At 46.0% G+C, this 13,476-nt stretch overlaps 2 protein-coding genes across 2 annotated transcripts; one reads left to right on the forward strand and one right to left on the reverse strand.

The window, feature by feature from the left end:
- Window positions 1-6,662: 6,662 nt before the first annotated feature.
- LOC119284612 (rhamnogalacturonan I rhamnosyltransferase 1-like) lies at window positions 6,663-10,180 on the forward strand. Its single transcript, XM_037563756.1, has 8 exons — window positions 6,663-7,053; window positions 7,537-7,604; window positions 7,687-7,775; window positions 7,859-8,021; window positions 8,104-8,393; window positions 8,850-9,054; window positions 9,273-9,430; window positions 9,601-10,180. Exons 1-8 carry the CDS (start codon window positions 6,876-6,878, stop codon window positions 9,863-9,865), a joined length of 1,416 nt encoding a protein of 471 aa, XP_037419653.1. The 5' UTR covers window positions 6,663-6,875; the 3' UTR covers window positions 9,866-10,180.
- A 158-nt stretch (window positions 10,181-10,338) lies between these two features.
- LOC119288534 (patatin-like protein 1) lies at window positions 10,339-11,998 on the reverse strand. The gene is made up of 4 exons (XM_037568139.1): window positions 11,513-11,998; window positions 11,244-11,424; window positions 10,997-11,158; window positions 10,339-10,905 (listed from the first exon to the last, which is right to left on the reverse strand). Exons 1-4 carry the CDS (start codon window positions 11,872-11,874, stop codon window positions 10,339-10,341), a joined length of 1,272 nt encoding a protein of 423 aa, XP_037424036.1. The 5' UTR covers window positions 11,875-11,998.
- Between the last annotated feature and the right edge of the window lie 1,478 nt (window positions 11,999-13,476).

A 13,476-nucleotide genomic window follows, 5' to 3' on the forward strand; every position in this document is an offset into this window, starting at 1 on the left:
ATATTGATAGAGAAATTCTTGCAGTTGTAAATGCAATAAATGCATTTAGGTTATATCTAGGATTTAAAGAATTTACAGTACGAACAGACTGTGAAGCCATATGCCGATATACAATAAAATTAATAGTAAGAAAAGCTCAACCAGAAGATGGGTCTTATTTGAAGACACCATAGCTGGGAATGGTTATAAAGTTATTTTTGAGCATATTAAGGGGAAGGATAATACCTTACCTGACATATTTTCTCGTGCATCAAATTTGCAGGAATGAGGAAAGGATTATTCGCCAACAAGGATGAATATCTCTTCTTTGGAGAAGAAAATAGGCTGAAAATGTTTCAGCCAAATACATTCAATTTTAAGCCAAAATCCCATATTAAGCTCGATGAAGCTCAAAGATGCATATTGGATAACTTTTGGTTCCAATATACTCGCAAAAGAGAGGAACAAGGATATTTTTTTATCAATTCTCAACAGTTTGGCTGAATATTTTAATGAATTAAATAAAAATGTGCCAAAGCCAGCAAAGGTTGAAATGCCAAAAGGAGAAACTCTATATCTTATATTTGATGGAAACAAACCTGGCATATATTTGGAATGGGAGAATATTATGATTGAAAAATTAGATGCAAAAAGAAATGGACAAGATTTAACATTCAAAAGATATTACAGTATAGATGAGGCCTTACTTTGGGCAAGGAAGGTATTAGGACCAGATTATTATATTGACCCAAAGGCTAAAAACTATATCCAAATGAAAAGAGGCATACCTGCTTCACCAACTCCCACAAAGGGCGAGGCATCAAGCTCAAACAATATAAAGAAAGAAGAATCCCCAAAATATAAGACATATCAAGAATGCCTTCTAAAGGGGCTTGACCCTTTAGACAGTGAATACATAGATCAAGAAATGGATAAAAGGTTTGAAGAATTTTCAAAGATAATAAATAAAGAATTAAAGGAGGAAATATTAAAAGAATTAAGGCAAGAAATGGATGAAAAATTTGAAGAAATAAAGAAAGAATGTGATGAAAAATATGATTTCAATCTGTTAAATGATGATGATCATATGGACATAGCAGGGCATGGGCAGCGACCTAAATAAAGCCCAAACTGCATATATTGATATTGTTATCAATTATTCGGGCGCGGAGGACATATACCCGACCCGAATATTGATAGAAATTCCCATAAGGTTCTTTAAATATTGATAAGGTATTATCAATCATATGGGCAGGGAAGACCCCCTGTAAAAAAAAAATATTAATAATAATAATAAAAATAAATAAAATGATATATATATATATATTTGTAAAATAAATAAATAATAATATTAAGCAATATTGAAAATGTAAGCAGCCTTGGCATGTATGTACGCATACACTGACACGAGGATTTTTGAAGGCTGAAGAAGCTCTCAAGGCTAATCGCATGAAGATCTGTATGGCCGAAGAGCGAAGACTGGTACACAAAGACTAGCCAATTATTTACCGAGAGACAATGTCACGTGAAGAAAGCAAAGATTCCTGAAGATTGAAACTTGTCGGCACTCTCTTGCACTTTTCTATATTATTAGAAGGACACGCGTATATCCTAGTAGGACACGTGTGCATGCTACCATGGGTAAAATAAGTGAAGGAAGGCTCCCGAAGGCCACCTTGCAGCCACCCCTCGCGGCTATAAAAGGAGACGCTGGGCTCAAGAAGAGAACACAAGAGACGAGAGAGCACGGAGCACTCAAAGCATCGAGACTCTCCACCAGAGCACCACTTCCTTCGTAGTCTAGCCACCACCAGTACTAGTAGAATAGCCAAGAAGGCGCTTAGTTCGCCAAGAGTTTGAAGGTAATTTCCTAGTTGTGTGTAATCCCTTCGGGGCCTCCCGAAAGGGAAAACCATATGTAAATTATGTTGTTGAAATGATGTAGTTTCTTGGTTTCACTTAGTGCTTTTATTTATGAATTTATGGGACGAGTTCTTATGCCAGGGATCCTATAGGAGAAACCTCTGCGTGTGTAGTTCTCTGTGTAGCCAGAGTGGCGTTTGAATAAATAATAATTTTTTTTCCATATATTGTTGGTATTTATAGTTACTATGTGATTAGATTTTAATTAGGTTAATTTGGGATTAGGTGGAAGTGGTAGACATGTATTCTTTTTATCTTGAATAGTATTTACTATTCACTAGGTAGGGCACTATTCACAATAGTGCTCCACTATTGAATACACTATTTGGAATAGTATTCCACTATTCACAATAATATTTAATTCAATATGATTACCTTCACGTTCTAACTTGATTATATATTTAATGCATGATCTATTTAGAGGCTGGCGAGGCCAACAATTCGTCCGGCGATGTGCGCAAAGGTGTAAAATCCTACTCAGTACTCACCATATTTTTCATTATGTTGCATCAGATGTAGCTAGTTACGTTCACTTAGCAGTTTTAATTGCAAATTTATGGGGTAAATTCCTATCGTCTTCCCAAGCAGTTCCACCCGAAGGGAACACTTCTCTACGGCCACAAGGTTCTCATTCAAACGCCACTCTGGCTACACAGAGAACTACACACGCAGAGGTTTCTCCTATAGAATCTCTAGCATAAGAACTCGTCCCATAAATTCATAAATAAAAGCACTAAGTGAAACCAAGAAACTACATCATTTCAACAACATAATTTACATATGGTTTTCCCTTTCGGGAGGCCCCGAAGGGATTACACACAACTAGGAAATTACCTTCAAACTCTTGGCGAACTAAGCGCCTTCTTGGCTATTCTACTAGTAGTGGTGGTGGCTAGACTACGAAGGAAGTGGTGCTCTGGTGGAGAGTCTCGATGCTTTATATATATATATATATATATATATATATATATATATATATATATATATCATCAAATGTCTTACAACCACCATTAATACACACATATATATACACATGTGTGTATGTATAAAATTAGGTAGCTATATACAATTTCTTTTAATTGGTGCCTTCGGAGCCAGTGGCATTAGCCTATTTGGTGCCTTCGGAGCACGTTGACAATTGGAAGTGGTTCATGGGGGCGGTAGCGGGTAATAGTATTCTCCTTTGGAATCTATGACCTGGTCGAGCAAAAATTCTGCTATTTCCTCTTGAATTGCTTCTATGCGGTCCTCTGGTAGGAGCTGCTCCCGCACCTCTTTGAACTGTTAAGAAGGAGATCAATATGCATGTGTATTAGTTGTGTGACAAGATATCGATAATGGTGTAAAAATTGTAAATAGTATTCTGACAAACGTACCCACTCCTGTCTTTGAGATCTGCTCCTTTCGGACGTCATCATGTGAATGTTCTCGCAAACGTAGTATGCACACAGATTATTCCCCGGCGCCTGCTTCAAGGCCTTTACGAGAATGGAATTTGATCAGATAATAATTAATCAAGCATGATAATTAAAGAGATGGCAGCTAGCTAGATAGTACTACTTAATTACTTACCTTGAGTCGATACCATTTCAAATATTTTTTTCCATTGGCCTGGAGTGACGCTGATGAACTTTGCCCAAGCCTTGCCTGCCGACAAAGAAAATGAATAAAGGGGTTATTAAATAGTTCATATCAGGAAATGACGAACTAAATAGACTGAGATATAGTTAATAATGATTGAAATTATCTGTTGACTATCCTAGACACGATGGTGTAGTCACTTGGTTTTTTAAGTAGTGAGTCTAGTACTTCAACTGTTCCTTCATCAACTTTAATGATTAACAAGATCTAGTGAAATCTGCATGTACACACGTTTGCACGTCTTAATTAAGCGGGCATATGTAAGCAAAAACATGTAGCTAGCTAGTAGGCAAAAACAGAATTTGTAGTACAAGACAATGTGACTCCAAATGAAAAAGAATTAAATGGAAAACACAAAATTAAATGAAAAAGAAATCATAAACCCAACCCCCCAACCTTTTAATACCGGTTGGTGTTACCAACCGGTACTAAAGGCTCCCTGCCCCCGGAGCTGACTCGTGCCACGTGGTTGCCCTTTAGCATCGGTTCGTGCTGAACCGGTACTAAGAGGGGGGGACCTTTAGTGCCCACACTTTAGTGTCGGTTACCGAAATGGCACTAAAGGGCCTTACGAACCGGTGCTATTGCCCGGTTCTGCACTAGTGGTAGTTTCTTTTTTCTTATTTAAACTTCGGACGACTGCATATGTAAGCTGTTTTTGTGTTTTGTTGTTTTATCAGTTGATAAATGGAACTAGATCTTTTCAAAGGATTGAGGGGGAGGGGAGGGGGGTGAGTGTTCTTTCACTCAACGAGTTAGCGTGACGGAATAAAATGGTAAACTACGGACAAAGATGCCGTGACATGGCATAACATGGCCATTGGATAAAAATGGACAGCCCAGAACAACCATTGTTAAAAACACTTTACAGGTACTTGAACACGACTATGCTTATACACTATACCGCGAGTAATGTTTACCTTCATCCGCCCATTGATTCTCAATCGGACGGGCAAAAAGAGGGGGCATGTAACTATGTTTTTCATCGGTGCTCATGGGAAGTCACTGGATCTCAGTCCGTAAATTATCACTGGGCATGTTGACAACTACCGTACAAGTTGATATTATTTTTATTCTATACTACTACGGAAAAACTATGAGAATCGCAAGCCTAGAAAACCTAGCTTTAAAAAGCTCCCCAAATCTTGGACTCGCCCATCTCATTATGTTGTTATGTACTCTCTCCATTTCATAATATAAGTGTAGTGTCAAAAACATAACACTACACTAATGTCAAAAACGCTTTTAGAGCAACTTTAATGGAGCGACCATTTGGTCCGCCTGTGTCTATTTGGATCGGCGCGGACAAAAGTGGCGGCCCAACGCGCCGACCCAAACTCAAATCGTGTTCGTCCGGCGTCCGCGCTGACCCATTTCCGGCCCAATATTGCGCATGGAATGCGTCGGCGCGGACGCGAAGCGGACGCGCCGCGCGTCTCCTCGCCGTCCGCCGCGTCCCCACCTGGCGGCTGTCCAACTACTACGGTCAACATAATTTATGACGACCGCCCACCTTGGGCCCACGCGTCAGCGATGGCGATCGTCCTTTTTTAAGCCGGGCGTGCGGCGGGGCCGTCCTCATCCACTACCACTCGCCCCTGTCCTCATCTGGCCACCCCTGCCCCCACGCTGGCAACAACCCTAGCCACCGCCAGCATGGGTTTCTTCTCCGGCGTCGGCAGTAGCCGCAAGGGCAAAGCCCCCGCCCGCCATTCCCCCTCCCTCCCCGCCCTTCCCGCGCCGGCGCGCGCTCCCCGATAGAGGCAGCGCATTAACGTGTCGGTGCACCACGCCGAGTGGCACTGGCACCACCGCGTGCCTCTGCCGTACCCGGACGTGACGCTGCCGCACGACTGGCATTTGGATTCGGAGAGGATCCCAGTGCCGGCGGCGCCGCGGACGACCAGGGCCCATGCAGAGGAGGTGCGGCGCCGGCGGGCGTTGCTGAGCGAGGAGCAGTGCGCCGACCCGCGCTTCGCCGTCGACTCGCTCAACTGGGCTCGATGGTTCGCCATCGAGCACGAGGAGGCGAGGCGACGCGGCGTCCGCGGCGTCGACCACAGCCTGCCGCCGCCCGCCCTCGTCGTCCGCGACGAGGACCAGGAGGCCGAGGCCGCCTACCAAGCGGGCATCAATGAGAGCGAGGAGGAGGAGCGGTGGAGGGAGGCGGACGAGGCGGCTTTCGAGGCTGCCATGACGGAGGCCATGGCCCTCTCCGCGGCGGGCGACTGCGTCGTGCCGCCGGTGGCCCCGCCGTCCCCGCCGAAAGCCGAGCCGGAGGAGCCGGCCTACATCAAGCGCTACTCCTGGACCGGAATAGTCCGCGAATGGGTCAGCGCTCCGCCGATCTGGCTCGGGGCGACGGAGAAGCAGGGGGCGGCCTACCTCGACCACTGGCGCCGCGTTCGGCTTGCCGAGGACCGTCGGGAGGGCCAGCGCCTGCAGATGCTCGAGCGCGAGGCCGAAGAGGAGGCGCGCCAGGCCCAGGCAGCGGCGACACAGGCAGCGGCGGCAAAGCCCGACATCACCGCCGTCTGGAACACGACGTTCCCCTGGGTCGGCCCTGCGCCGACGTTGATCGACCTCACCGGTCCCGACGCAGACGCCGCCGCTGCGGAGGACGCCTAGGGCAGCGCGTCATCTAGTTTTTAGTATTTTAATTAATGTAATGTGGACTTTCACGGGCCTTGGTGGCCGGCTTTTATGTTTAATTCAATGCATGTATTTATTTTCAAAATGCTTGCAATACTTTTTTTGGCGCGCCGATGAAATGGGTCGGGCCAGCGTTGGCCGCTCGCGCCGACCCACACACAACGCCAGCGTTGGCCGCTCGCGCCGACCCACACACAACGCCGGACATTTGTGTCCGCCGGACCGACTCAGACGAACAAAAAGCGGGCAAAAACGCCGTCCGTTTGGGTCTGTCCGTTGGAGTTGCTCTCATATTACAAGATTTGGGGAGTACTACTCCACCAGTGTAGTGCGGTGTGCTAAGCGTAGCCCACCTAGTGATCACACGCTTGGCTAAGGATAGTCCATGCCAAGCCAAGCCAAGCCGCCGGTCCTCCTCCTACCAGCCAGCTTACCAACAACACAAGCCACAAAAGCCAAACGCGTAGGCCGCAGGCCGCAGCAACACACACACACACACTCTCTCTCTCTCTCTGTGTGCGCCTGCGCCCCAGTCTCCCCACAGCTAGGCCAACAAGATCTTAGCTCCCAACGGGCCCCTCCCCGTCCCCGAGATCCTCCGGAGCCGCCGCCGCCGCCGCCGCCGCGACCTCCAGAAATGCCGGCGCCGATCGGGGGGCGGCGCCGGCTGTGAGGCTGCGATGGCGCGGTCCAGGCCTAGGTTCTGGCTCGTGGCGGGCTGCGTCGCCCTGCTGCTCTGGGCCTCCGTCGCGCAGCTCGTCGCCGTCGGCCGCCTCCTCTCCCTCTTCGGCCTCGCCGGCAGCGCGCCCGGCCCCTCGCCGCCGCCTTCCTCGCCCCCTCCCCCGCCGCCGCCCCCAAGTGCGTGCCTTTCCGCCTAATTTTTGTTACCACTGGCTAGTAAATTTTATCGATTAGTTCTTGCATCTACTGGCTAAATTTTATCGGTCAGTATTGTATCTACGAGCAAATAAGTGATGAAGTTATTCAATTTTGAAATGATACATGTAAGAGTGGGTGCATTTTTGTGATCACCCTTCCCCAAATTCATACCAAGTTTCCTACCAAAGAAAGAAATATATAGTACCAAATTTGTGAAGTTAGAGGGGCTGCTGCTGAAAGCTTAGCTGCCTTTAGTGAGAAACAAAATGGTTCGCTCTGGAAGGCATGAAAAATGGGAAAATTAACTGATTGATATCTCGGTGGGCGGGGGGAATAGAAGCCGCAGTTACCTTGATGTTTTGTTGAGATACTTATTCAAGGGCTTGCAAAATTTTGTCAAGATGTTACTATTTCAGTCAATCGCCAGTTCGCCACCAACAGTAATTGCGACTTTTTCTCCAGGAATCTACAAAAGCAATGGCTATCTGAAGATATCCTGCAATGGGGGTCTTAATCAGATGCGTTCAGAGGTCAGTTGTCTGTGCTTACTTGCGCTTTTCAATCCTAGCTTTCCCATTCTAACCCTTCTCATTTTGAATCTCTCTTATTAAGATATGTGACATGGTGGCAGTGGCGCGTTTGCTAAACCTCACGATGGTTGTGCCAGAGCTTGACAAGAGATCATTCTGGGCTGATCAGAGGTTCATTCCATTTTCTTGAAGAGGTGCTCTATGTATTAACCAGGTTGATATCTTAAGCGGCTAGTGTTCTGTATGCTTTTCAGCAATTTTGGAGACATATTTGATGTGAGGCATTTCATTACCTCATTAAGAGATGAAGTGCGCATTGTCAAACGGCTGCCAAAGAGGTTTGGTCCAACAGATTCAGGCATCATGCTGGACATGTCACCTGTGAGCTGGTCAGATGAGAAATACTACTTGCACCAGGTTTGTCAGCTTATCTGGGATCCATCCTTGCTTTATGGTACATGTATTGCTATGTGCTCTTCATAGTCTCTCACTTGTGCAGATCTTACCACTCTTCAGCAAATATAAAGTCATACACTTTAACAAGACAGATGCTCGGTTAGCAAACAATGGCATCAGTACTGAGCTTCAACTTGTTAGATGCCGTGTTAATTTTCGTGCTCTGAAGTTTACCCCTCAAATTGAGGCACTGGGGAATAAATTGGTACAGAAACTTCGAGACAAGGGATCATTTGTGGCATTGCATTTACGATATGAGATGGACATGCTCGCATTTTCTGGTTGCAATCATGGCCTTAATCCTGAAGAAGCCGAGGAACTCAAAAGAATGAGGTACAATTTTCGGTGTACAGTCTTTCACCTAACATCAATAAATACATAGCAGCCTTTTTGATACTGAATCAAGTAATTCCTCAGAGAAGAAGGATAATGATTACTTTATTGATTCTTGACTTATCTACAGATACGAGCAATGGTTACATAGATGTTGTATATATTAGTTTGTTCCTGTGGCCCTGCATACATTTCTCAAGTTTTTATTGCTAATGTTTAGAGCCGGATGCAGTGTAACATCAGTATCAGTCTCAACAAATGGCGCTTTTTCATACATAGTTTCCCATTTCATGATGGATTCATGTCAATGGAATAGAAATTCAATTGCTCATCTGTTGTTAGCATAGTCAAATTGTCTAAGTGCCATCTTATCTTGGTCTTGCTGTTTTTCTTGAGCTGAAAACTGATGCACAAACTTTGAATCACCAGAATCCTACTTTTTTTTCTATCAATCAGATATGCATATCCATGGTGGAGAGATAAAGAAATTGATTCGAAAACCAAGAGATCAGAAGGACTATGCCCACTTACGCCTGAGGAGACGTCACTGGTTTTGAAAGCACTGGGCTTTGAAAAGGATACTCTCATATACATTGCTGCTGGTGAAATTTACGGGGGAGAAAAGAGATTGAAACCATTACGAGCTGCTTTTCCAAAACTTGTAAGTGTGTCCAACACTTTGTCAACTACATTGGCTTGTTCATGTTTCGTGGCAATAACTATAGTGCAACTCCTGACTATTCAATTGCAAGTGAGATTTTGCTCGTTTCTGCCAGCATTGCTTACAGTTTCTGACCTTCCATGCCATGTGTCTAGAGTGTGATACTCCCCCTGTATGGACCAAACCTGCTAATATAAGCAATACCGATTATCTTTCAGGTAAGAAAAGAGATGCTGCTAGATTCAGAACCTCTGCGCCAGTTTCAAAACCATTCTTCTCAGATGGCTGCACTCGATTTCATTGTATCCACTGCTAGTGATGTGTTCCTTCCTACCTATGATGGTAACATGGCGAAACTTGTTGAAGGCCACAGAAGGTATCTATACAGCAAGATTTCATCTTATAAAAACAATCAAATAGCTTTTCAAGATATAGTGTGTAGATATAGCCATCTTCTGCAGCAAGATTTGTACTAGTTTACTCTTTATAAAAATAAATAAATAGTATCATCTGGTCATAATTATCTGGTTGAATTTCTATCTTCAGGTTCCTGGGTTTCCGAAAAAGCGTGTTGCCAGACCGACGGAAACTAGTTGAACTTATAGACTTGTACAACAACAAGACAATTTCTTGGGAGAATTTTACATCTTCTGTCCAAGAAGTTCATAGAGGCCGTGTGGTCCAACCGTCCTGTCGGCGAAAACTCGAAAACAAGCCGAAAGAGGAGGATTATTTCTACGCTAACCCCCACGAGTGCCTGGCCAATTCAAGCCTGTGCAGTGGAAGCAAGGATACAGTCACTGTAAGGTGAGCACATTTGCAGCCTTGCCTGTGCAAGTTACTGTTTGCGATGATCCGCGGACTGAAGCCGGCAAGCAGGCAGAGTCCCGACGATCGTCTAACCGATGTTCCCAGTGTTCTGTTGTATAGGTCAGGTTTTTCTTTTCTTTCTATGCTGCAATCCATTCATTTATTTTGAAGCTTGCCGAAATAGGTAGGAGGCTTTGTGTAAATTTTTGTTGGTCGTTTGCTCTCTTGTTCACTGTTGATTTATTCATGATGATGATGTCGAAAGGGATATACAATTGCCATGGTGACCAATTGAGAGGCATTTTGGTTTCATCAAGTCTTGTTATTTTTTCTTGACTACGCAAAAAAAAGTGTTGTTATTTTTCTTGAGCTCATCATTTCCTTTCATTATCCATGTGAAAAGCTTTCTCTATCTATCCCCGCCAAAAATTTATATAGAAAATAAATGAAACTAAGCCACGCTAAGCTACAAGGTCAGCGTCTGGATTTCAGACGGCCGGCGCCACCACGCCGGCGCTCGAGCCTTGTCCTCCTCTCGTCGGAGAGCTGCCTGGCGAACCCGGCGAGCGCGTCGGCGTTGCTCCCGGCCCCCTTTACCTCCTCGTACCTCCCGGTCTCGACGTTCACCCTGGACACCCTCTGCGCCAGCATCCGCTCGCCGATCCTGAGGAGCTCCGCCATGTTCTCGGGCGTGGCAGCGTCCACCGTGGCCGCCGGGCCGTGGAGCGAGTTGTCCTGGATGCGGAGGTAGTCGCCGTCGCTGTGCAGCGACTGGAAGAGCACGGCGGCGTGGATGTCGACGAGGTCGGAGCTGGCGGCCATGAAGATGTCGATGATGGGCGCCATGCCCTTGTTGCGGAGCCAGCTGATGATGCCCCACTGGGAGCACTGCTTCGCCGTGTACAGCCCCTGGTCGGACGTCGAGCCGGTGCCGACGGACAGCACCAGGAACTTGCCGCAGTCCGACGGCTTCACCGGGTACAGCTCCTCCCTGTCCTTGCCCATCATCTTCTTGGTGATCTGCGTCATCGCCACCATCGTCTGCGTTTGTCACAGCTCAGTTCATCAGTGTGATCGGGTCGGGCAAGCGTGTCTGAACATCTGACAGACGGACAGACGCTTGATTGGTTACCGGATTGTTGGCGGCGACGCCGCCGTCGATGAGGTTGTACTCGCGCTCCTTGCCGTTGCCGTCGTGGGTGTGGAAGTGGTGCGCGGGGAGGTAGGTCGGGGCGGCGGAGGTGCCGATGCAGATGTCGGCGAGCCGCGCGTTCTTCAGGGGCATGCTCTTGGCCTGCACGCACGCACACATGATCCATCACGTTTTTAGCCCCATGTCTGTCTGATCCATGATCCAAGTATAAAATTAGCATATATACGTCGTATGTGGAGAAGATGATGGGCTGGAGAAGCTTGACGTCGAAGGTGGGGATGACGACGTCGGTGAGCGCGTCGCACAGCCTCGTCTCGCCGAGCATGCTCCTGATCTTGCCGTGCAGGTACTTGCCGCTGTACCTCGGCCGCCTCAGCGATGCGGTCACCGCGGCGAGCGCGCACCTCCTGGCACAGCTCAACACAATCCACACATCAACCACCAGTTCAGCTCGCACGATCCATGTCCATGAGATGAGATCGTTCGTGCTCTCGCCTTTGAGGGAAGATGTAGGGCCCGTTGTCGAGGTAGAAGCGGTTGACGTCCCTGGCGGCGAAGAGCGGGCGGCCGTCCTTGCCGGGCGCGGTGATCATGGCGGTGATGAGGCCGCCGGTGCTGGTGCCGGCGATGCAGTCGAAGTAGTCGGCCAGGCGCGCGCCCGGGCCGTCCAGCTCCTGCAGCTTGGCCTCGAGGAAGTCGAGGATGGTGCCCGGGATGATGCCGCGGATGCCGCCCCCGTCGATGGTCAGCACCGTCACCCGCTGCCCCGGCGCCACCGGCTGGCCGACCACGCTGCCCGCCATCGCCCGCGTGCTGCACGACTCGCAGGGCCGCCGGCACCAGTAGCTTGCCATCATCGACCCGGCGGCCACGCGTCCGATCGATCAGCCGACGTTGCAAACCGACGTACGACACCTCGGTCGAGAATCAGGAGGAAGAAGACGGGATCGATCGCCGCACGAGAGGGGAGGCAGACCGATGGCGGTAATTGGTGGGTTTGCTAGCGGCGAGCGAGTGGCTGCCATGGTTCATGCCGTAGCGCGCGCTGGTCTATTTTTGGAGTGAGAGAGGGCACAGTAAACAGTAAACAGTTTGCGGGTGTGGTTAACTGAAGACATGCAGACATGCAGTGGAAGAAGGAACCGGTCGGTCTTATGTCGTGGCGCACACAGTGCGAGAGCGCGTTCACTCTGACCAAACTGAAGACGGCCCAAGCTGAGTTCACTGCAAACTGTTCTATGTATCGCTCATGACGAAGCGTAAGTGAAGTCTCGGCTGGAGATCTTGCCCGGGTTTTTTTTTTGGTTCGTTCGCTAGCTAGCTCGCTGTAGAGTTTCGTTGGTTCTTTTTCTTGTTTTTTTGGGGGAATCTTTTTCTTGTTTCTGTCTGTTGGTTGGACTGGTCCGGGTTTCATCGGATTTCGTCTTTCTTTTCTTTTTTGTGTTTTTCTTTACGTTTTTTTATCAGGTTTTGTGTTCTTTCTTTTATGTGTTTCTTTACAATTTCTATGGTTTTCTTTTCGTTTCCATAGATTTTCTATTATTTTATTTTTGTATATATTTTTCTTTATGGGTTTCAATGTTTTTTTTCTTTTTCCGTGTTTCTCTTTGCAGCTTTCATTGGTTTTCAATGTTTTTTTTATTCTTTCCTTTTCTATGTGTTTTATTTAATTTTTCATGCCCCTCAACTTTTAAAATGTTTCCATCGATTTTTTCTTCGGTTTTTGTTTGTCTTTTAAATTTCTTTCTTTTTATGTGTTTTTTGTATGGTTTCCTTTTTCCCTTTTCCTTATTTAATACATGTCTACTTTTTTCAATACAAATTATAAATTTTTCATATATATCTACTTTTTTTTACATATTTGACATTTTTAAGTATATGTTTGGTTGTGTGCTTTTTTTCATATATGAAACATCTTTCTGTACACATTGAACAGTTTTAAAATACTACCCCCTTCCGGGTTTATTAGGACCCCTTTCATTTTGAGCCAAAGCTTAATCATGTATTTAACTAATAAAATATACACTATATGTCACGAAAACTATATCAAAGAATACCTCTTTCAAATGCAAATACAACAATATACTTTTTGTAGCATATACTTTATATATTTTTAGTTAAATATATGGTCAAACTTGAACCCAAAATACAAGGGGCTTAATAAACCCGGATGGAGGTAGTACATGATTAGCATGTTGTAAAATATATGTTTATATTTTTTTTACATATACACTGTACATTTTTTGTATACATAAAGTACATTTTCGCACATGTTTAACATTTTCTAAATACATGATTAACATTATTTTTTTCAGTATATGCTTTTGATGACTATTTTTCATGCACCTTGTACATTTTTGTACCCATCTGGAACATTATTTTTTATACACAGTTAGCATTTAAAAAATACATATTTTTTTCAAATATACGTTTTGTCGTGTACTTTTACCATACACATT

The sequence above is a fragment of the Triticum dicoccoides genome, chromosome 4A (assembly GCF_002162155.2).
Source record: "Triticum dicoccoides isolate Atlit2015 ecotype Zavitan chromosome 4A, WEW_v2.0, whole genome shotgun sequence".
NCBI lineage: Eukaryota > Viridiplantae > Streptophyta > Magnoliopsida > Poales > Poaceae > Triticum > Triticum dicoccoides.

What these genes read in the sequence shown, in the direction of transcription:
- LOC119284612 (XM_037563756.1), top strand. Translation starts at nt 6,876, where the DNA reads ATGGCGCGGTCCAGGCCTAGGTTCTGGCTCGTGGCGGGCTGCGTCGCC. An exon ending in AGAAATACTACTTGCACCAG is followed by an intron (nt 8,022 to 8,103) that starts GTTTGTCAGCTT and finishes TCACTTGTGCAG; the next exon opens with ATCTTACCACTCTTCAGCAA. An exon ending in CTTGTTGAAGGCCACAGAAG is followed by an intron (nt 9,431 to 9,600) that starts GTATCTATACAG and finishes TTCTATCTTCAG; the next exon opens with GTTCCTGGGTTTCCGAAAAA.
- LOC119288534 (XM_037568139.1), bottom strand. Translation starts at nt 11,874, where the DNA reads ATGATGGCAAGCTACTGGTGCCGGCGGCCCTGCGAGTCGTGCAGCACG. An exon ending in CCCTACATCTTCCCTCAAAG is followed by an intron (nt 11,425 to 11,512) that starts GCGAGAGCACGA and finishes GAGCTGTGCCAG; the next exon opens with GAGGTGCGCGCTCGCCGCGG. An exon ending in TCATCTTCTCCACATACGAC is followed by an intron (nt 11,159 to 11,243) that starts GTATATATGCTA and finishes GCGTGCGTGCAG; the next exon opens with GCCAAGAGCATGCCCCTGAA.